Genomic DNA, 23,753 nt, shown 5'->3' with positions numbered 1-23,753 from the left:
GCTCCGGACAGCAGCACACACGAGCCTGCAGCTCGGTGCCGAGCTCCGTCCCGCTCCCTGCGGCACCTGCATGGGCTGCCGCGGGCGCGAGGAGCGGCCGGGCACAGCGAGCAGCCGGGGCAGCGCGTGGCAGGCTCTGCGAGCTCGGCCTGCTGCGACAGCAGGAGCYGCTGGCTCTGGGGTCCCTTGCAGTCCAAGGCCCGTCAGCAACTGAAGGGCTGGAGAGCAGGGACTGGCGTCTTCCGCACCAGACCACGGCGCCAGCAAGGACCTTGGCTGCTGGGAACGTAGGCAATTCACTCCTCTTCTGTGAATCAGCCCTTAGTTCTTCTCAGATTCTTCTGCCCTCTTCAGGAGAGGCTCTCAAGAGGCCTGGGAGCCTGGAAACTTGGCTGCAGTTGTCAGAGCCAAGTGGAACACTGCTCTGCCAAATTCCATTTGTCACAGAAGTTAAATTCAGTGGTGCCTAAATGCCACAGACAGGGGTAGTGGAGGGAGCAGAGTTCTCAGCCTGTCTCTTCAAACACGGCCCAAATGAACCTTATGGGTGAGTGCAAGAGGTGCACGGGCTAAGAGGCCATGCATGGCACCAAATYGCAAGTGTTGATTTTCAGTCTCCTGAAGCAGTCTTGCCCCTTAAAGAAAGGGGAGGAAATATTCTAAAACACATGGTCCTTTTATACATATGTACATATATATATGTATATATACACACACACACACACATATATATATACACATACACACAATCTGTTTTTATCTAAGGGTTTGGCTAATTAGAAATCTTGTGTGACGACTTCGTGAATAATATAAGTTAAAGCCCCAGCTCACACCAAAACTCACTGTTGGGAAGGCAGCAGGCCTGKCATTCATTCCGGTGTCAGTGAGGGTATGATGCCTCCCAGACCAGCATTAGGCTTGTCCTCAGCACTGTCACATCATACAGTAATCATCAGAAGCATGAGCTGCCACAGTAGGACTGCTAGACATCAAGTGCCAAGATATCCCATACAAATATGCTCTGAACCTCCCGTATTTGCAAACAAAAACAAGGGAGACATGGAAAAACTSTTCTGTAACATCTTCTCAGGCTGTTTAAATATACCTGAATCTCCTACCATGTGCCCTACCTAAAACATAAAAGAAAACCAAACCAAACACTTTCATACCAAAGACCTCAGATTCAGTAGAATAAATCAGGTAGGAAGAGATATCTTCCCTCCTGCTCTCCTCAAGGGAAACCCACACATCTAGAACATCCTACGGTCTCTCGAGATAGAGCTGCTCCTCCGCTGCCGGATTTGCTTGGTTTACACAGACSCCGGGTCCAGCAGCGGTTCTGCTGAACTGGCCAACGGGTTCACAAGGTGCTCCAGCAGGGACACCTAGAACATGAGACACAGGGCAGCATCCAGGAGGGTTTTGAAGATCTCCAGAGGAGACTCCACAACCTCCTTGGGCAGATTGTTCCAGGGCTGGGAATGGCTTCCTCATTTGGAAGTTCTTCCAACATCAACAATTGTCCTACATTTTTCAACACAACTCTCTGCAATAACCAATTTCTCACTTGCTTCTCCCGTCAGAACCAACAGCCTGCAGGCTTAAGACAGACAAAACCAAGATTTGTTTGCTCTGGAACCTGGGTGTCCTTACATTCAGCTGCATCTCTGTAACAGGCCAATAGGTCACACCAGCCTATCAGAGCTYCTGACTTTCCATCTCGTTGCTGCACTAGGACTTGCAAATGCCCGTGGCTGCTGGTGAGCCACATGGTTAACTGTATTTTGGGGCAATTACATCTTTCCAGAAAGACCTTCACAGACCCCTTGTAATGGCACCATTCCACTACACAGAGATCACAGGTCTGCTAACAAAAATTAATATTATTTTTAAAGTCTTGTTTTAATACAAAAAGATAATTTTACTACCTGGTTCCATCCTGCTAACTTGGACAGGAGAGGGAACTAAGGAAAGTTTCCAACATCACTCCATTTTGAACTTGTCTGGGAACCATGAGTGGGAAAGGATACATGTATGGGTACTTTTCGGCTCAAAATATATTTTTAGATATAAATATTAATATATTTATTATTTWAAAATATTTATTAATATATTTATATATTATATATTTGATCACAACCTGGTGCACAATTTAAGTGGAAGCACAATGACTATGGGCACATCAAGTTAAAAGTTAAACCTTAGGGCGCTTCCTAGTTATGCCCTTCACCATAACAGCAAACAAGTATTAACCTAGGAAAGGATGCTGAAGGAAGGCGTTAGATTAGCAACTAATGAATGCAAGACTAATTAATATATGAGTACAATTGAAACACAGAAAAATGGTTACATCAAACTCATTTCCTGTTAACCAGGGTACGCAGGTGACTAAAGCAAAACTACTCAGCAGGGAACAACAGCACTCTGGAGCAGAAGAGTCACTTCCCTCTTCCTACACCCTCAGTTTAAGTCACATCCCCTAACAAAAATCCATAGAAGACAAAGTCTTTTTCATGAATGCAAACTGACCAAGCTCTACTGCCTCGAAGGCTGCCAGTCCTACCAGTTTTCCATAAAGCCATGCAAAGTTCCCAAAACAAAAGCAACCCTCCTCTTCAACATAGTTATAGCTGCAATTCCATTAGAAGAATGCTATCAAATTAGGATTTTTGGCATGCTTCTGGCCAGGAATCACATCTCCATAATTCAGTCAACAAGTTGAGACCAGGAAGTGTCTGAAGCAGCAAGCAAACACCAAGGACCTTATCCCGGCTCACCACAGATCACTTTTTCAGGGAAAGCAATTCTTTAACCAGTGTTTCTGTTAATAATTGGTGCTAATTCAGCACTCAGTGCTAGTGCTTCCGTCATAAACTTCCTGGCAGAGGGCAGCAGCACCCTGTCATTCTCACGAGCCTGCATTGACACTCCCAGCCTCCCTTCCCTGGAAACAGCTTAGGGATGATTCAGAAATGACTTCTCCAATGGGCTCAATTTGCCAGGCCCAAAGCCATGACAGAAACGAGGAACAGCAACAGGGTGCCTGGAGAGAAATTTACCAGAAAAACTCCACTGAAAGCAATTTTAAAACATTGAGAAAGTATTTAAGCTCAACTCTGTTTCCAATGTCCTTTGCTCCTTGGAAATGAGCTGGATTAAATTTCTTTTGATTATTCTGCATCAAATCTCTGTTTTGTATTTTGAAAGCGTGATCACTTTAGAATATGGATTCTAGAGAGCCCGAAGGCTTTCATTGATATTCTTTCTCCATATGGTCATGTGAGTCATGAAACAGTGAAAACAAGTATCAGATGATTGGAAATGGCCCGGAGGACAATCAGAATTTAAACAGACAGAATTTTTGAGCCAGCGCTGGCTCTAGCRGACTCTCTCTCAAGAGCCTCAATTTCACAATTATTTCAGACTCAGACCAAATCAAGCAGAGATTTGGGGATGAATTCACCAAGACGTGCACTGAAGTGCTCTAAAGCGCTTTTCTTTTAACCTGGAAGGAATTTGCAGACTGAAATAACACAATTTATCTTCTCTGTAACAAAGGATATCATGAGTACAGAGTTTGCCATGTTGAAGAGAAATGCATAATTAAGTCTTGCTTCAAAATAGGCCATCAGAAAATTGATTCTCTGATCAATACCCAATTGAAAAATGACTATTTTAAAGAAGCACCAGAGATAACCATTAGACTGTTTTGTCAGCATGAGTATTCTGTTCTTTTATTGGAAAGACTACTGGTTTATTGGAAAGACTGTGCTTAGTGTTTAGTTAATATGTTTTGTGTAGATACTACCTTTTGTGGTATCTGAAATGCTGTTTAGCAAGGCACACATCATGTCTCCTTCAATGTGATGAGGATTTAGGATGCGAGCTGAACGCTGTGTCATTTTAAATTGAGCTTCCAGTTCTAGAAAGCTTTTGTCTCCAGAAAGTACCGTGAAAGGGATTTGCTTGGGCAGGTGCTCATCCAGACGACCAGCCTGTGTGGGGAAAAAGGAGACATGTTTAAAAGCAAAGATAACACCTCCATTTAATATATTTAGCAATTTAATCTACGCGGCAATGTCTTTGGCAATCCAAAATTCAATCATGAGGACAAAGAGAAAAGTACAATCAGAGAATCACAGATATTCAAGGTACAAGGAGACGGTTTCAAACCCACTCTCAGCAGCAGAAACTTCTTCAGTGGCAGTTTTGTCACWCTTCTCAAGGGAAGCCATGGGTAGAGAGCCTAAGAATCTCCCTTGTCATGAGCTGACCTCAGCTTTTCTAGGTGCAGAACCAGAGCAAGGAGGAAAGCGTGCGCTAACGTACGTGAACACAGAGGGCAAAGTCTGCGGCTTCTCTTCTGGTGCCACAGCGGGGATGAAGGAAGAAACAGCCAATCTTCTTCAGATAATTATAAATTTTGCACTGCACTGGAGGCTTCCAGTTGCTGTATCCTCCTGCACAAAGAAAAGAAATATATAGCAGTGTCACCAGGAATTAGGAGTCCAAGAAATGAAGAGCAAAGCTAAACTGGGCCTATTGAGACGAATCTATTTGGTGATAACTGTAAAAACCAAAAGAAATATATACATAAAACCTCAAATCTCTTATTCTCAGATTAAAAAAATCTGCATGGATTAAACTTTGCCTCATCAGAGAGAAAGTTTTGCCTTCAAATTTGTAAGGACTTTTCTTCTAATCCTGAAAGGGTCATTTCCTAGAAACCATGTGTGTTTTTACACAAGCACAAGCCCTTTCCTTTGGAAGCACAACTCATCTGAGCACAAAGACAAGAAAAGGTTGATGAGCAGAAACAGAGGAGCCCTGAGAAGAAAGGGCCTCACAGGGAATCCCATGCTAGGGCCAGAGACTTTCCAGCAAGCCCTTTACAATTTCCAATAAAACCTTTGTGTCTGACATCTCAAGTCAAAACTCTTAAAGAGAAAATCAAAGAACTTGGGCAACAACTGAAGACAAATGCTAGAGCCCCAATAAAGACCTGGATGCAATGCAGGATAAGCAAGAAAAGACTCTAATGAAAAGAAGCAGCACAGAGATTTTCTTGACTACAGTGTCCTAAAAATACATGAAGAGAAGAACCCATAAAAACATGTAGTTACTGGCAGAGGGATAATGCCAGTATTATCCAGAGGCATTGGATAACGGAGAAGAGTTGAGTAATGTTTGGTACAAGATAAAAAGAAAAAAAAAACAGGTTGAAACAGGTAACAAGAGAAAGGAAAAGGCAGCAAATCTCGAGAAGGGAAAAAACAGAGGAAGCAGCAGAGTTACTAGGGGAGTATGAAAGAAAGAAACAAGTGGAAGAAACTGCAGAACAGTTTGAAGGGAGCAAATAGGAACTTTATGACCTTCCCAACTATGAGAAGTAGCAGGTCTGGGGCAGGACCACACACACACACACACACACAGAGACAACTGCAGGCATCTCCCCTTGAGCTGGCAAAGGAGGGGAAGCCCAAGGAATCGGCAACAGAATTCTCTTCTTGTTTTGTCTTGTTTCCAATCTAATGACTAGAAGCTGTCAAAAATGATCAGAAAGTTTGAAGTTTTAGTAATATGGTGTGCACAAAAGATTTAGGGCCATCTGCCCATCAGAAAAATGGCCTTTTGTTCTCTCCATTGTGACTGAGGCTCTCACCAGTATTTGGGAGAGATTTGTCATTGTTAGGCCTGGGTTTTGTTTACATACATTTTGTTTAATACATGACATAAACACTTGACCACAACAGCTGAAAACAACGACAGAGCTGTATTTACTATGGTGAAACTGGACCATAAATGGGCAMAGGACAACTGGAGCCCCAGCACCTCTAGTAGGGGTTCCTCACGTAAGTGTGACACTGCCCTTCAAGTTCTTGCTCTTGCTTGGAGCAGAGGACAATCATATATTTTGACAGTGCAGTTCAGACACTCCTGGGTTCCTGCACAAGGAAACACTGTGTTCAATATTTCCTTTTCAAATCAAAACGGAGCCTACTAAGCTTGCAGGAACAGGAGAGCTTGTTGGAGGAAACAATGTTGGGTCAAATAATGACAAACTGATTTGGGCTAAATTAAACAGAAGGGCCAACTCAGGATGATTGAAAGCAAATGTCTGAGTTCAAGTGGGCAAAGTTTGACCTATGAAATATAATTTACTAAAGAATTCTTTATAAAAAGAAAAATATATTTTTCTTTATAAAATCTCAAAGATTAGCTTTGGCCTTTAGATATGAAAATGGCAAGATGGTTCTTCAACTCCTATTTTTTTGGGGGCATTTTTATCTCAAGAAGAAGGACTAATGATTGCTCCTGGACCAGCTGGCTTAAATAACAACAATCGACCAGCCTTCAGCAAATTGGTAATTAAAAAAGCCAATAAAAACAAACCCAAATCACAACATTGCTATAAATGAAGAGTGCAGAGATAGAGAAGGGAGTTTCAACTGAAGAGACCAGAAAATCCCACCCCAAAATTCCTGAACAACCAGACATCAGACCACAGGTCCTGTTGTGTGCCTGGCTRGCTGTTTAGAAAGCTCATGCTGATAAATGCACACACAAATCCTGCCCCCATCAGCAAAATGGAATGCCTGGCTCCAAGAAGAGGGGGAAAAAAAGCAATTCAGGCATCAACAGGCCTTTCTGTCTGAGCTCAGCAGCTTGTAAACTTTCAGTATGTGCTTGGAAAGAAGAGGTAATAAAGAATATCCAGTAAAAAAGAGTGCAACACAATGGGGTTTCCTAAAGATACAACGTGCCAGACAATTTTATAGGTTGGCTTGGGGCGATGACGCGGGTTCCAGGCAGCAGATCTCTGCAAGCTGTTCTTTACCTGGGCTCTACTGACGTATTCAATGTACCAGAGGGGAGATCAAGGCAGACAGCAGCAGTGTGAGGCACACCAGTGACCGGCTTCAGAAGAGTTGGGTACTGCAAAGTATCAAGTTAAGAGGATGCTGCTAGGGAGCTTCTTGAGAAATTTGCTTAGAAAACCTGAACAGAGTGAATTCTATCCATCCCATGCTCCAGATGTGAGCCCAACTAATTCKTAACAGCATCACCAGGGGCATCCTCAAAGGCAGGTCAGAAGCGGCGCAAGTACAAGGAGCAGAATCAAGTCTTTGTGACTAAGAACATTAGGATGGCAACCTGCCATCCGGAAACCAGCTACAAAGAAAATAATCTCCAAATATTACGGGTCTCCTAACAACTACAAAAAGCTAACAAGTTAGASTCTAAGTAGGGTCAGGAGCAGAGAACATTCTTCAGAAGCAGAGAAGATCCCTAAACTGCTTAAACAGTTTTGGAACAATATCCTAGGAGAAATAATAAGAACAGAAGAGCTTAAGATTGAGTTTGAGAAGTACAAACCCACTTCTGTTGCATGGCACCTGTGGCTTCATGACTTGGGCTCTATAGGGTTCCTGTTCAATATTGTCTCAGATGCAAAGAATGTCTGCTCAAGTATTTGGGTGGACTTGTTAGTCCTYTCAAACTCCTATTTCCTTCAGCTGTTGCTTACCTTGAAAGCCCCAGATAAAGGTGCCCTGGTTGAGGTTGGCTGGCAGCTGTGTRAATAAGCTTCCCCAGTTGTCCAGATCCACCAGCACAATATGAGTCATGGTACTCAGGTAGTCAAAATCAGGAAGTTCACTGTCTTCAATGGGAAAAAGTGATGCATTTTAAATTTATTTTCTGGGTCAACATATGAACATCAACTCAAATATGCTGGTAAAAGTCCACGTATTTAGCTGCTGTATGAGCTAAATGGGATCCAGTTTAGTGACCGCACTGTTTCAGTACTGGTTTTAAGTCACTGACGTGACATTTAGTAGCGCACAAACCAGGCAGAAAGCACAGCACGATCCGGTGATTTAACAGATGTGATTTTGACGGTGATTTAGCAGAGATGGATTGCGTTTGTGGTAGCACAGAGAGCTCTGGCCCCAAACCAGGATCTTAACCGGCCCATTCACCTTTCTGCTGTGCACTCTCTGCATGGCCAGTGCCTGCAGCCTTGAACATCTCACATAAAGGCATCTAAAACGCTTAGAAACATTTTGCTGCGGAATGAACATAAGCATCAACAGCTTCTACTCAAAGGCTTGTTTAAGACACCCTTAATTACTAAAACCCCTCCACTTTTGAACACGCATGATACAGCTAAGCATATACAAAGGAGGTTCCTCTTGAACACATGGGAGTTACAGAGCACTGGGGCATTTGTAGGAGCTCAGTCCCTGTTTGGGATCCTTGATTGCTCTCCTTTAATTCCAAATTCATAATCACATTTGAATGCCAAATTATGTTCTCTGGTCATWTGGGAATGCCATGCTTCAGTCTCAAGACTCTGAAGGGGAGAGTCTTCCCCAAAAAAGGAAGACTATCCTTCTTTTTTGGTTCTGGAAGACTTAATGTGTAAGACACGTAGAGATAAAGCGCTGAGTTCAAGCTCTGGAAACCCTAATACTGAGAATTTAAATAGCAACTCAGAGAAACAATGTATATCAAAGAGACTGGATCCAGGGATACAATATTGTGTGATATGTGACCGCACTCACATTCAAATAAAGTGTATTAAGACAGCAAACATTTTACATTTTTCTAATGTAAAAAGACCTACAAACCTTCAGCATGTTCTTCTGTGTGTGCCAGGTTTTCTTTCTTTTCTTTCTTTCCCTGCATCGGCCCCTGCAGAAGAGGCGGCTGCGATCCTTCCTGAGCCCTGGCCGGCCACGCCGCCAACTTGGCCTTGTCGGCTTTCCTGTCCGCACACGCCCCGCTCGCAGTGAACTGGAACACGGCGCTTTGCGGCTCCGCCGCGAGGCTGCCCAGGTCCRGCTTCTGCAGGAAGCAGTGCTTCATGTGGTAGTGCTGGTGGGCGCTGGGCAGGTCCTGGAAGTTCTTGCTGCACGTGGCGCATCGGACAACGTACATCTCCTCGTCGCATTTCACGGACGGGTGGCTCCCCAGGTGCCTGTTCAAGTCGTCCAAATTCTGCGCCGTGGTGGAGCAGAAGCGGCAGCGAAACCATAAGCTGCCGTTTTGCAGCAAGACCTTCTGGCAACTCGTGTAATCGTTCCTCCTGTTCACTCGGGAGATGTAAGTTGTCCGGCAGCCACAGCTTAAGCAGTCTCCTTGCTCCACCGGCAGGAAGTCGTCTTCCTTTTTTATCGAGACTTCCATTTGCTCAGGCACAAACGCGTAGTCCGTGCTGTGAAGCTCCCTGTAATGAGCTAGAAATCCCTCCTCCACGTCGAAGAAGAGATCGCCRCAGAGGCCACAGAAGTACCTGACGTCCACGTGGCGCTCGTGGCGCTCTTGGCAGTGCCGCTGCAGCGTCTCCATTTTCCGGAAGCGGCTCTGGCACGTGCCGCAGCAGTACCTGTGGAACGCGTGGCTCTCCAAGGACGCGCAGTGCTGCTTCACGCTCTCCTCGGAGGCAAACATCTCCTCGCACATGTGGCACTGCCACTGGCCCAGCAAAGGGCCCCTTTCGGGAGACAGGTCCCCAGGACTGGCAACACAGTCCTGCCTTTCCACCGAGGAGCCGCACGCTGTGCCAGAAGCGGAGGGCACRGGCTCCTCTTCCAGAGCTTCCTGCTCATAATAGTAACTGTGTCCACCGTGGAATTCAGTYACGTGCCCCATAATATCCTCTTCTCTGGGCAGATCTACAGCGCATGCTCTGCACCAGAAAAGGAAGTTAGTGAGGTGGGCTCCGCCGTGGAAGCGGCTCATGTGCAGGCGGATGATGCTGGAGTTCTCCACCAGCTTCCCGCACACCGCGCACTTGTGGCAGATTCTGTTTGCTGCCAGAATGTGCTTCTCCACCGCCTCTTCCGTGAGGAACTTCTGCAGGCATTCACAGAACCAGGCTTTCACCTTGCCACCAGGGCTCGGCGTTGCTCCGGGACCTTCACTTTTACCGTTTAAATCACTTCTCTTTTTCGAAGGAGTAGATCCCCCTTCAGTGTTGGAGTCCCTCGAGTCCAAAGGTCTTTTCAGCAGCGGCCTGGAGCGATCCACGATATGCCGCAAATGGGACGGATTTTTATTTTTTTCACTGATGTGACAGAAYGTCAAGATGGACTCTTCCATTGTGGCAATAACCTTAATTCTATGTTGAGTGTTCTGCTTGTGCTGCATGATCTGATCATCGTCAGCAAAGAGTCTATCGCAGTTCTCACAGTGACCTTTGGTTTTAAAGATTTCTGCAACTTGGGAGACGCTCTTCTTCGACACGGCCATGGGGCCAGAACTGCGACACCGTGTTCTAGAATGGATTGAAGGAAAAAATAAATTATATCAGAACTTGGAACTCTTGAAGAATCTCAGAGGTACTTCAAAATATTCCCAGTACCTACTGCAATTGGGGAGTGAAAATAGTGTCCCCTGGATACTTTAGCTCGCCTATTAAGCTGTCAACAAAAATATATAATGCCCAACAACTACCTAAATCTCTGAAAGAGAATTCTTTGAGAGTCTCAGAAAGAACAAGGTGTCAGTTTCCAAAGCTGATAGTTGTAGTTCCAAAACTACCCCAAGATGGGGCACATTGGTCATTCAATATATTTTAGAAACTAAACACTGACAGCTGAAATATATTGGTATAGAGACCAAGAAAGTTCTGTTGTTCTCTGTTACAGAAACGAACAAAAAATGATATGAACAGTGATCAGCATTCCCCAGTGGATCATGTGGAAAAGGAAATGCATGGAGAGGAGGTTGCTTGAGGGACGGCTTCCCCTGGGTGTCCCTCCTTGAAAACACCRCTATCGCCCTACGAGTAGTTCCCAGCATGAAGACCTTGTCTCTCACAAACCTGAAATGAGCTGTTAACTCCATGTGCGAGCGCAGTATCTGGTGGCAGGATATGCACTTCACCTGGAAGGGGATCTCTTTGCACAGCGATACCAGGAGTTTCTTGGCGTAGGATGGGAACGGGAGAGGGACGCCGGTTTTCGCTTCGTCTGTGACAGGGAAGGGCAGAAAGAGTGAGCTGGGATTAACAGGCCCTTTCACGGCGTGTTTCCGCTCTTGCTTTGCTTCAGAGGCAGGGCTCACACATCAAGTCACCCCATGCCATCTGAACCACGCTTGCTGTGCGGTAAAACCACATTAAATTTCACAACCTGGAATTCATTTCTTCATCAATAAACTGCACTAATGGGTGAAACAATCCCATGTCTGAATGGCAGCACCTCATTTCTCCTCMGTCAGTGATTTACTCCCCTTCTCTTCCTCCTACAGGTTCTGGGCAGAGGACTCCCTTGTAAAGCATTAAGCAACTTAAATTCTCTGAATCTATGATGATATTAGTCTATGATTAGTCTATGATGATATTAATTCATGRGGTCCTAAAAATGTAAATGGAAAAAAAGGAGCACTTCTATATTTTGTTCTTTGTGTGGCTAAATGCTATCCATCATTGAAGAAAACTGCTGTCTGTTTTAGTCTTTTCACAGCAGGAGGTCACCTCTCTAMCTTTTTCTAACCGCAATCTTTTACTAATCTATTTGAAATAGAAGTCCATTAGAGTTCAAATAGGCAAGCAAACTCAGAAGGGGGCAGCTGATTGTCACTTCTGTGAGTGGGGCAGCCCAGAGTCAAACTGCAGGAAGGTTCCTTCAAAACCTGTTTTTCTGTCTTATGCTGTGAGGGAGGGAAGTGGCGCTGGCACGAACATCAGCTACACAAATCCTTTTGGCCACAGAGGTCTCTCCTGCAAGCTATAGTATCTGAAATACTGGCAACAGTTTAAGTAAGAAGTCAACTCCACTTACATCTCACCTCTTTAAGAGATGTACCTGACATTAAACCAAAGGCTTTAATACTCACTGCTCACGTCAAAGCKAGGCAGTCAGTACAGCTGGTAATGCAGCCTGACAGGCCCCTGACAGCTTTCCAAGATGATGCTCACACATCAGCTGGGTCATCTCATACAGAGCAGCCAGGAGGCTACGAGCTCGCAGCAGAGCCAACGGCTCAGCCTTCAGCAGCCTGGGCAMGACTCTCTTCCATGGAGAGAAACTCTCACAGGTCTTTTCCATTGGGTGTGATAAAAACACAGGGCAGGAAAATAACCTGCCACAGATTCCAGGCAGGACACCAGGGGGCAGAGACATCCTGGCTAGATTCACAAGAAATATTTGCGTGGTTCACTCTGTGCTCCTTTCAACCCAAAGTCAAGTACAAAGCTGTTTAGGACAGTGATCACATAAGCTTCTCAGCCTGCAGTGACCCTATGTGAGATAGCTGCCAGTATGGGGAGAAGAAGCCTGCTTGTCAATTGTAATAGAGAATCAACGATACATAGAAGCATGACTTGAAAAACAGCTACAGAACTTAGTCACGTATAAGATCAAGAAAAAAATATCAAGAACATATTAAAAGCTTTTCTTTAAGAAAAGAACAGAAAAAAACGTAAATTATTTCACTCCGTCAGGATCCATTATCAATACACTTAGCTTGCAACATACCACTCAGTTTAAAAAAATGGAGGAAGTGGTTCTTTGCAGACATGTGCTGCAGGCACTCGTCTCTTCGGGTGAAGAGGAGGAAGCAGCTTGGGCACGCRTAGCACTGGATAAGCTGGGGAGGGAGATCTTTTTTATGTCCATCATTTTCATTCAGCTGGAACACAAAGGTCTAGGTTAGAGAAAATGTGAAGGCAACAGATCGGTCCCATCCCTCCACATCTTTCCCTTCCTCTTTCTCTCCACAGCAGTATTCCACTCTATGAGGACTTCAGCTACCCCATCTATGTTTAGCTACAGCCTACAGCTACAAAGCTCAGTTTGAGACAGAGGAAACTGGACAACCTGTCTCCCTTAACTCAGTTCTTAACCTTGCTGCTTTGACCAGTCTTCCGTTCCCTTCCCCTGCACCACCACAACCACACTTTCCTTGGAATGACTGTACTGAGCCCCCAGTTCTTACCTAGCTCCTCTGAGATGCCTCTCTGTAGAAGTCTTCTTTTTGTCACTACAACAGAAAGGCTTTCCTGCTACGCTGTGTTGTCTCTTCACTGGTGTTTCTCACCTCCATATTCTCAAAATGTCACTCCTCAGAGCAGCTGTGAGCCTTACCAGTGTCCTGTACATCTCAAATCCCTTCTCCCTTACTCCCTGCACCCTTCTTCACCTTCTACACTAACTGTAAGTCTCTGCCTTCACAGCAGAAACCCTCTGGCCTTGCTTTGGACACTCTGCTTCTGCTTATTCCTTTTACCTCTCCCCCAAAAGGCTTCCTGACAAGCTTTCTCCCACAACACAGCCTTGCATCATCTCCTCATCTTTTTACACCAATATTATCCTATCCTTATGCCTGCTGCAAGAGCTACTCCTTTCACCAAACATGTCTAGTCACTCCTGTTCAGGTCCTTGCAACTGAAAGAAATGGATAAAAAGCAGGAACAAACTGTAGCATAAGCTGTCAAGCTTGAGGTATGAACATGAATCAGCTGAAAGCAGCCTGATTTTAAGAGCATCTAAAACTTGCCTTGCTTTTAATAGGCTAAACGGGTCCACGTGTGGATTGGTGACTAAAATACTCAGCTTGGAAACTGCTGTCCATTACTCATTTAACCAGCAGGCTGCTAAATAAAGGTCCCTGAAGATAACATCTAAGCATCTTTCACTAAACTGAAATTTTACACCTTAAGAACCTAAGGGAGAACCAGGTGAAGAGTATAATTAACAGAAAGAAGAAAAGCAAAAAAGGAAACGCTTTCTGACAACAACCAATACCCTTTGTCCTACCGACAAAAAGTTCAAGACAGAGCTACAGCCCTCTCAGAATAAACCATGGAGTACAACATAATGGTCACATTTTATACGAATACTGTTAGGATATCCCAAGTGTTTGAAACACAGCGAAATAAGAAGACTGAATGAATGGGGGAAGAAGAAAAGGATTAAAGGGGGAAAGACTATGCATAACTTGGTGATCTTGCCTTAGAAAAAAGATGATCACTGTACTGCTGAGGGGTTGAAAATTTTTTGCAGCATACCACACAGGCAACAGTATTATTTGGAGGTCCATGTAGTGTAATTGTTGGGTCACAAGGAGAATGATCAAACCTGCAGAAGAAAAAATAATGAACAGACTAGCCCCCTCCACATAGTCAAAACGTTCTAAGAGGGAAAAAAATATGTCCTTCAAAGTCCTTGGGAAACAGTCTACCAGTGACAACTGTAAAACTCAGCTAACTTCACCTAACATCAGCTATATTAGCTGAAGCATCCCGTACAGAGGAGATTCTTCTTGGAGCTTGTTATTGAATTTGCAGAGCATTAAAACCATTTCTAAAAACAAAAGGACTAATGAAACCACAATTTCTTCATGATCTGCTTACTAGGGAAAAGCTGATGGAGCTGACTCAAACACTAAGTGCAGCAATCAGCTCTGGACACCTGGCTTACCAATGGCTTCTCTCTGCTCAACTTTCCCCGCTTTAAGGGCATACTTTTTATCCTATTGTCAGATTTCATACAGCTTTTAGGCAATTAATTTTAGATTAACTTTTTGCTCTTTTTCAAATTTGGATGGAAAGTTGACATAGCCAGAGCAGAGCAATCTTGCTCGTTATAAAAAGCAGATAGTAAAAATGCTTCACCAGAAGAAGAAATCAAGTTCTGAACGCAAAGATCATCATATATATCATCCTATCATATCATCTATATATAAATCAGATATCATATCTATATATAAATTTATGTAATATAAATAAAAATAAATATAAAATTCCTAGAAGCTTTATCTTCTCTCCAAATGGAAATGTGTTACTGCAGGCAGTTTAAGACAGACTCAATACAGTTGTCTGAATAATAAAAGAATATTCTTGAACTTATTTCTAGCATTGAGATCTAAGGTCTACAGCCTTACCTTTTCAAGTGGCCTAGGAGAAGGTGCCCATTATCAAACTTCCTGTTACAGTTCATTACAGGACAAGAAATTGGACTGCTCTTGCTCGGCGTCTGACCTGTCCTCTGACAAATCCCTCTTCTTCCACTGTTGATGGTGCCTGGTTTGAGACCTGTRTTATAAAGCAGAGCCCTTAAACAGAATATCAATTACAGAGGCATTTAGAAAGTTACATCCTGAAGGACTTAAAATGCAGGTTACACTCATTCTTCAAAGCACACTAGCAATGATACGCACGGCAATTCTACAGGCCACTTTCACTCAAAGCCTCTATGTTCTCAGTCACTAGCACGATCAGATTTCTAACACTTGGAGAACCTTCCCCCAGATTCATGCATGATAATGATGTTTCCTACTAAAGGTGCTGTATTCAGTGGCAGTATTTTAGATCGAGTCTGTGATCCTGAAATTATACTTCTTTACAACAGTATTTTCCTGAGSAACAGTTAGTTACATAGTAATATTTTTTCCACCTAGCAATTTTGCTTGTTTAAAGCAGTTGACATTATCTTTATACTAAGTGTATTAAGTTTATTAAGCAACAGCACATCCCATTCAGCAGTGCAGCACTTGGAAAAAATCACTACCAAGTGAATTAACATTCACTTAGAAAATGTATCACTTAAACCTAGTTTCAAAGTATGTGAATGAATGCTCATTACTCCTCTAAAGTATTTATCATTAATCTGTGGTCTCTCATTATGGACTTGAAACCTCATTATTCCTTTTATTACCTGGCATTTTTAACCACTGGTTCACACACAACCTTGCAGCTTCTGTGTCACTGTGCCCCCGAATAAATTCTAGTTCTTGCAGTCCATGAGCATACTGGGAATCAATTTTCTCCTGCAGCAGCAAACATATTAGGCAAAAATCAAGACTAAGTATGCATATGAAGTTACCCTTTCAAAACTTACATATGAATCTCTAGAGAGAAAATAAAACCAAAAATACCACCACCTTAAGGAAGAAACCATAGAACCATCTGACTGACTTGCATATAAAACAATATACATAGAATAAAGTAGCTATGCAATAATAACTATAGAAGCAGCTATGAAGTAACAACTATAAAACACTTTTTTTTTTTTTTTTTTTCAATATACATAGAATAAAGTAGCTATGCAATAATAACTATAGAAGCAGCTATGAAGTAACAACTATAAAAAAAAAAAGTGTTTTAAGTCCTCAATGAAAGCTATAGTTCTTAAAACATGATTGTTGCATTATCAGGCAAAGAAATCTTTTATTTTCTCTCCTCATTATCAACATTGGTACCGACAATACAGAAAGAAAGTCTGCAGCCATATCACCATCAATCAAAATGCATCTCCCAGTGAGCATCTTCACAGGCACTTCCCTAAATAATGTAACTTAACTAGACAGGCCATATTGGAAGATAAAGAAATAACATCTGCCTTGCATCCAAATTCTGAGAAAAATAACAAAAGACAGTTGAAGTTTTCATATCGACAGCCCAGTGCACAGAAACACCATCTTCTAGCTATATATTTTTATACAACATCTGTCAGAAATACTCAAGAGTCAAGCAAGTTAGTTCTGACACACCTGTAGTTTCTGAAGCACACGCATAACCAAGAAGAATTTTAAGACTATAAAAAGAAACAAACAACAATGGAACAAAAGATAACAAGAAAAGGCTTTTCCTAATATTTTGGCAGCAGCCTGCTCCTGCTGTCATAAAACGTGATTTGTTTATATGGAAAAAAACGCAGTAGAAACTGCAGACAGAAAATCATTTCCCATATTTCCTGAGTTACCATGACTTTAGCTCCTGTCTCTCTGCTGGATGAAGGGCAACTATGGTGTGTGCACCCCAAGACGACTCCAGCTACCGAACACCACCGATGAAACAGAAGTAGTTTTATTTCTCCAGAAGGCCACTTCCCCACCTCAATGCCAATATCCACTGCCATGCCATTACAAGACACACTGTGGGAAAGAGCGAGCACCTCAATTTGTGTGCAGCATTAGGGAAATTCTGCCTAACTGACAGGTCAAAGAATCAAAAAGTATGAAAATGGCGGGAGAAAAATGTGTCTCACTTAGAAAAGTACTTACTGCTTTAGCAAAAATACAGTATGCTATCTGTTACGGGCCAGGGCAGTAAAGCTACAGTCCACTTATTGTCTGAACAATCCCAGATATATAAAATATATATATTTATAAAATATATATTTATAAAATATATACATAAATATATATTTATATAAAATATAAATAAATATATATTTATATATTTATTATATATATATTTATATATGTATATATTTATATATGTATATATAAATATATATATATAAATATATATATATTTTTAAAACATTTGTAGTTCCTGAAAAGGAATCAGATCAGAAAAAGTACCTAAAAGCACACAACAGAAACACCTTTAAATATCTCAAATATAAGCACCACACTTCCAAACACCCACATGCTGCAGAGAGACCTAGAGCTAGGACTAATTCAAAGAAGAAAACTTGAGATACGCAGGGTAAGAGCAACACAAACTACCCGACTCCTTCCTGCCTTTAATGCCTGGCACCAGCACCTCTTCCAGAGCCTAAGTTACTAGTAACAGTAACCAAACACTAAGGTCAGAAGGTACAAACACAGGGAGAMCTCAGAGTACAGCAAGTGACCAAAAAATTGCTTTTTTGTACTAAAGCAACACAGATAAACAGCAATTTTTAGGAAAAAGTATTTTAAAAGCTGAAATTGGTTGAGAAGGCTCCTCTGCTACACGTCCCCAGTGCTAAAACAGCAGTTTCAATATTCCATGGGCTTCACTCACAGGCTCCAGACAAGGTGCTGACCACCTGGCTTTTGGCGGGGGTAAAAGCAGAGAAGCAGCAATTCACCTAGGGATGTTGTTCCATAAAGGAGATGGTGAAGAAGCTGTCTGGACATCACAGCAGACAAGAATAAGAAAATTACAGCTAGCAGCATGAAATGGGAAAATAATGAGCTGAAGCAGAATGGTAAAGAAAGAACAAGAGATAATGTTCTTATTGCTGTGATACAGTAGTTAATTCCTTCTCCCCTCACCTATTTTAGGTAACATCTGAATGACACAGTAGACAGTGTCACTTTTTCACAGCTATTTTAAGAAAGGGCTTCCTCTGACATTAAAAATGTTGCCGTTTTTAATGATTTTCTCAGGAAGAAAGCGTGCCTGTTTCACAAGACATGACAGCCTCTTGCTAAAGACTACTTTCAGAGCGCTACAAATACCCATCTTGAGCATCCTCATGCAAAACCAGCTTGAAAGTGGAAGATGAAGAGTATATTTTTCCAGCCTTTTAAGCTTGTTCACTTCAAAGAAACACTGGCTACTCATTATAATACAACACAGCAAGTTTTGCTACCTATTTTTAAATGRCAAAGATCAGCGTGAAGACAGAGATTTACTGGTCACAGCTAAGATTTTTTTCCTGTCATTTCCAATTCAATATTCCAAGTATTCTTCAGACAATAATTAGGTGTCCCTAGTATGTTATGGGGAGGGGAAAAGAGAAAAAAAAAGAGAGAGAGAGAGAGAGAGAGAGAGAGAGCCTGCAGTGCTTAGGAGCAGCCTATGGCACCTTTATATACCTACAGTATAGATATCTCCTACACAGCAAGACTTCATAAGAGCGCACCAGCTTAGCTCTGTGAGGCTAAGCTAAACTGCAATTTCTCAACTGAATTATTAGAGTTGAGACCCATAGACAGCCAGCTAGACCAGGTAACATGTTTAAAAATAGCGTAGAATAAATAATCCCAGACTAAACAAGATGATTCTGTTAACTGCATCTCTCCTTATTCATCCATCATTTTGTGCACTTTCCAAATGAGTTCAGCTGTGTTCCTGCTCAGGGCAGGAATAAACTTTGCCCTTCCTRCACATCCAGTAGAAGAGCCCTTTTAATTCTGCAGATAGCTACACCTGCCTAGCAACTAATTATTAAAACTTGTCTTACCATGAACTTCAGTTAAACTCACCTTGACATAAACCCCCCTGCAGTTTAATTTAAAAAAACATTCATGGTCACAGATATTACCCTAAAGGCTCAAGCGGCCACAGTTTGCCTTGTTGTGCTGCAAGCCCCCAGCTCTTACAGCACCTTTTCAAGGTACAAGCTCRCAGAATCTTAAAGGTTGGAAGGGACCTCTAGAGATCATCTAGTCCAACCTTTCTGCTCAAGGAGGCACACCCAGAGCACAGGGCGGCATCCAGGCAGGCTTGGAAGACCCCCAGTGAAGCAGACTCCACAACCCCCCTGGGCAGCCTGTTCCAGGGCTCTGTCACCCTCACAGGGAAGAAGTTCCTCCTCATATGGAGATGGAACCTCCTGTRTTGCAGTTTGCACCCATTTCCCCTTGTCCTGTCACTGGCCACCACTGAGAAAAGCTTGGCCCTCTCCTCCCTGCATTCTCCCTTCCTGAACTTATACATGTTAATCATATCCCCTCTCAGCCTTCTCTTCTCCAGAGAAAACAGGCCCAGCTCACTCAGCCTCTGCTCGTACAAGAGAAGTTCCATTCCCTTAATCATCYTGGTTGCTCTTCTYTGGACCCTCTCSAGAAGCTCCACGTCCCTCTTRTACWGGGGAGCCCAGAACTGCMCCCAATACTCCAGGTGCGGCCTCACCAGAGCTGAGTAGAGGGGCAGAATCACCTCCCTTGACCTGCTGGCATYGTTCCTCCCAAAGCAAAATTACTCTTTGTTATTAGAAAAAAAACTGCTGCCCTTGCTGCTAGATTCTTGCAAGAAGCTCTAGAAAAAAGCTCCTCCAATGCAAMCTAAGGCAGTCTACATCAAAGGGGACTGTTTTATTTTGGGTTTGGACTCCAAGAAAGTTTGGAGGGCTTCTCTTACAGTCAGGAAGCCAAGCGACAAAGCCTGGCAGGGGAATCATTTCATTAAAAAACATGTTGGTTCATTTGAAGGAATAAACACAGCCCCAGGAATGCCAATGGACTCCCCTCTTGCCTTAAACGATGTGCTGTGCACAGAAAGGATGCCAGACCTCCTTGCAAGTCCTCAGTGGTGCAACTATGAGGGACACACAGTTGCCATTTGAACAAGACCAATGCTGGCTGGACACACAGACTGCCTCTCACCTCCAAAGCTGGAGAAGCTTCGCTCTCCAGGTAAACGGGAGGCACAAGCTGGAAAACGATTCTCCTTGTAATGAAGCCTAACACTGTGCACTAAACAAGTGACATAAATGGGCAGCTACAGGACTTCCCCTTGTGATTAAAAAGGCAACTTCAAAACAATTTCTAAAACACCCTTTTTCCTCAGTTTTCAGGATATCAGGTGAATATTCTTCTTCCAGTAAAAAGCTGACTAGTTTTAACCTCTTATTTCTGTTGYGAGATAGAAATATCCACAAAATCAAAAATTACTCGTTTATGACAACTCTGGAACACTGTCAAGTCTTCTTCCCTATGAGTATCTTGAAAAATGGATAAGGCTTAATAAGATGTTCTGCTTTTGATTTGCCAGATTAAGGGGCACACCTCAAAAGATGGGATAAAAAAGGAAAACCTTCACTTGCTCGGTAATACAAATGATTTGTTTTTCAAAGTGGGAAAGCACAATCTTCTTTTTGAGAATTGAAGATGAGTCTGGCAAAATCCTCCAAAATGGTTGGATTTCCAAAACAAGATGTTATTTTCTGTGGAAAATCCCATGATCTCAATTTACCTTCCCTACCAGGCTATGAGGCACTAATAAAGTCCCAGAGCAGTGGGAAAGTGCCCAACTCAGACTGAGTGAGTTGGTGCACAGCTCAGTCCGAGGCATCCGCAGAGCTCCTCCTAGCACCTCCTCTAGCTGTGACCGTGATGCAGAGAAAGGCAATGCAAGGGTTTATACAGTAGAGACAGCAGATTAATAAAGACTTAGCATCATGATAATTCATCCTATCATGAGAGGAGCTAGAAAGTTTGAAGAAAGAATACAAAAAAACCCTAATATAAAATATGGGTACTGAAATCAAACCTCTATCTACTGTCAAGACAAGAAACCCAGCAGTTTCACTCTAACTCTGCTATTATCTTTTGCTGAGGAGCGAGGAGTTGCATAGATGCAAATTATTCACCATTTATGGAAATGTTATTAATAGTTTACTCTCAGGTTATTTGAAAAGCTACACAACTAGCTCTTCCATTTCACAGCTGGAAAGCTCTATGTGGACGTACTAACAAATCTGCTGGATTCTGAGTGGCAGAGACAGGAGAGGAATGGAGGGGTCTTCACTCCAAGGCTTCATTGCACTGTATCTGACAACCTTCTTGTGCCTTCCCCCCTGCCCCCCGCCTTAATTTTACAGTTACAATAGCCTGTAACCACTATAATTATGTGGCCTATTGTAATGGTTATTAATAGGGTTCAGCAATTTTGGTTAGCAAGTCAACACATTTTCTGGGAAGCACTTTCTGGAAAGTGAGCTCAACCTCCTGCTCGAGGGAGGCTCATCTACGAGATCAGACTACATTGCTCTGAACTGCATCCACTTGGGCCTACAAATCCCTACCTTTCAAATGACAGCATGCCCACTACAAAAATACTACCTGATACAGAGATTGAGATTTAATAACAAAAGCATTCCAATAATCTAGTCCTGCATACAGTGCCAGACAAAAGCAGGCAGACTATTTCAAGTGTGCTGCATGGTTGTGACCACTACCATTTTTCTGTTTGGTTACTGAAGCACCAGGATCACTCATGCTAAGGCCACTCTATATGTACCTGAACAAGGAAATAAACTTTTGCTGCTTGCTTGCATGAGGTTAGTAATTATTCTCTAGGAAGTGTAACGAGACTAGTGAATTCATTAACTAAAGGGCATTGAACGTGCACGGTCTTTATTATATTTCACTCAGTGCTCCAGAAGTAAAGATCTCTAATTTCAAGCTCCTGATCTTGCTCACTCATGGGAATTAAAAAAAAAAAAAAAAACCCACACTTTTAATTCACTTTATAGTAAAAAAAAAAAGCATGCACGTAACTGCAAAGGCTGGTACTATGCACTTCTACTGAAACAAAACAGCTGCAGTACCTTAAAAGCTTTGTTCTTCTCTTCTTTTTGCTGTTTCTCTACTTCAACATGGCGTGCCAGACGATCCAAGGTCGAGGCAACCCTTTCCTTCTGATAGTCMAGGTAATCTTTACGTTTAATGTTTCTCTACAATTGAAAAGGTAAAGTCTTATTTGGTAACTGCTAGGCAACTAACAGGTATTAATGCAGTTGAAAGCGACACCCAAGCATCAGGACGTAATTCAGTCCACATACTGTCTTCCAGTCTTGTGTTCCATGAGCTACCTTGACAATCTTCAATTTCAATTCAGTAACAGTAGTTTATGTAAAAAAGAAAAATAAACAAACCCCTCACACATTCTAGGTGTGCAAGATCAACAACGTTACTGTGCCAAAGCACTAGAAGAGAGAGCAGTGATTGTGTTGCATTTGCAAGAAGGCTCAAACAGATTAAAAAAAAATACATATATAAGAATTTATTATTTTCCTTTTTGTGTTAAAAATTCCAAAAGACTTCAAAGCCAACCTACAGCCTGCATGGGAAATTGAGAACTGATAATTCCCATTCCAACTCAGTTCCTTAGAGATCCRCTATGGAATGGTGCCCAGCCATTAGCTTATTCTAGAATGAGGCACAGAACAGACACYGCAGCTTGCTCCTGCAGCCCAACCAGCTCCAGTGAGTCACAGTACAACAGCCTGCATCTGTGCATGCACAGATCTGTTTTTCTGCTAAAACTAGGCTTACTGCACATCATCTCCTGCACCACGGTTCCAAACAAATCACAAGAGGGCCACTGCTTACAGCCCCAAACAGCCTCTGCCCCATCACAACCCTCATGAAAGCCCTGGAGGGCACCAGCAGCCTGAGCAATGCAGCAGCTGTCCTGGAGATGACCAGCCTGCTTCTAACTTACAAATTTTTAAATACAATTTTTAGCTGTTGACTTATTACTTCCTCAAAATATCTCCAACATTTTTCAGGAAGAGTGGCTGATGGTAAATATACATGAGGTGGTATTTATGCTTTATTTCAAATGAAGAGTCCCAAGACACATTATGGCATACTCACATGAGCATAAGAACTGCTGTTAGGTTCTTCGTCCTCACTGCTCACAAGATCAATGCATTCAAGTACAGGTCTTAAAGGTCCTTCCTAAAGAAGCATCAACAACACACACAAAAAACATCGAATTATTTTTTCTTGAAGATTTTTCTTGATACACGCATTACAACATCCAAAAGAATTTCAACACTGTTTCAACAGGGTTTGTTGACACGCATCCTACAGCACAACATTTGCATGTACAAGGCTCACACACAAGTGAAATGTACAAATAAATATCCACAAACAAATAAAACAACATCTTAACATACCCAATATAAACTAGCAAAAATAACGAGAACAATCTTGTCCTGATCAATAGCTGTATATTCCTCATGCTCTCACCATTTCTTCAAAAATACTAGGGTGTCAGACTGCCACCAAGGTTGGAATAGTCTTGGATTTCACTAACCAAAGCTAAATGTTTTTAGCTTATGAAGTTGCAATTTAAATTAGATGCCGAACTCCAAAAGCAAGTGGACTCCTTAAAAGCTTCAGACATTAAGAAAGCAGAAAACAGTCTCATACATATATGTATATACACACACACACATTCACCCTAAAGCCCATTCATTTTTAAGCAGAGTCCACAAGAAGGTCATTTTTTTTTTAAATCATAACAGAAAGGGAAGGCAATTTCACTTTAAAAGAAATCACTTTTCATT

At 42.4% G+C, this 23,753-nt stretch overlaps 1 protein-coding gene across 2 annotated transcripts in view; it reads right to left on the bottom strand.

Moving 5' to 3' along the window:
* ZNF451 (zinc finger protein 451) overlaps positions 1-23,753 on the bottom strand; it is a 36,805-nt gene that overhangs the window by 6,192 nt on the left and 6,860 nt on the right. For both annotated transcript variants that reach the window (XM_026036669.1, XM_026036670.1), the window contains exons 3-13: positions 23,056-23,139; positions 22,005-22,130; positions 15,669-15,780; positions 14,896-15,046; positions 13,964-14,090; positions 12,489-12,642; positions 10,832-10,979; positions 8,634-10,282; positions 7,529-7,663; positions 4,330-4,460; positions 3,809-3,995 (exon numbers count right to left, since the gene is read on the bottom strand). In XM_026036669.1, coding sequence (XP_025892454.1) covers positions 3,809-3,995; positions 4,330-4,460; positions 7,529-7,663; positions 8,634-10,282; positions 10,832-10,979; positions 12,489-12,642; positions 13,964-14,090; positions 14,896-15,046; positions 15,669-15,780; positions 22,005-22,130; positions 23,056-23,139 — 3,004 coding nt within the window. The remainder of the gene's footprint in view (positions 1-3,808; positions 3,996-4,329; positions 4,461-7,528; positions 7,664-8,633; positions 10,283-10,831; positions 10,980-12,488; positions 12,643-13,963; positions 14,091-14,895; positions 15,047-15,668; positions 15,781-22,004; positions 22,131-23,055; positions 23,140-23,753) is intronic.

Source organism: Nothoprocta perdicaria, unplaced genomic scaffold (assembly GCF_003342845.1).
Source record: "Nothoprocta perdicaria isolate Ctin4 unplaced genomic scaffold, notPer1 scaffold_184, whole genome shotgun sequence".
In the NCBI taxonomy this organism is placed as follows: Eukaryota; Metazoa; Chordata; class Aves; order Tinamiformes; family Tinamidae; genus Nothoprocta; species Nothoprocta perdicaria.
Note: the sequence above shows the minus strand (reverse complement) of the source record. Positions and strands in the feature narration are given on the sequence as shown.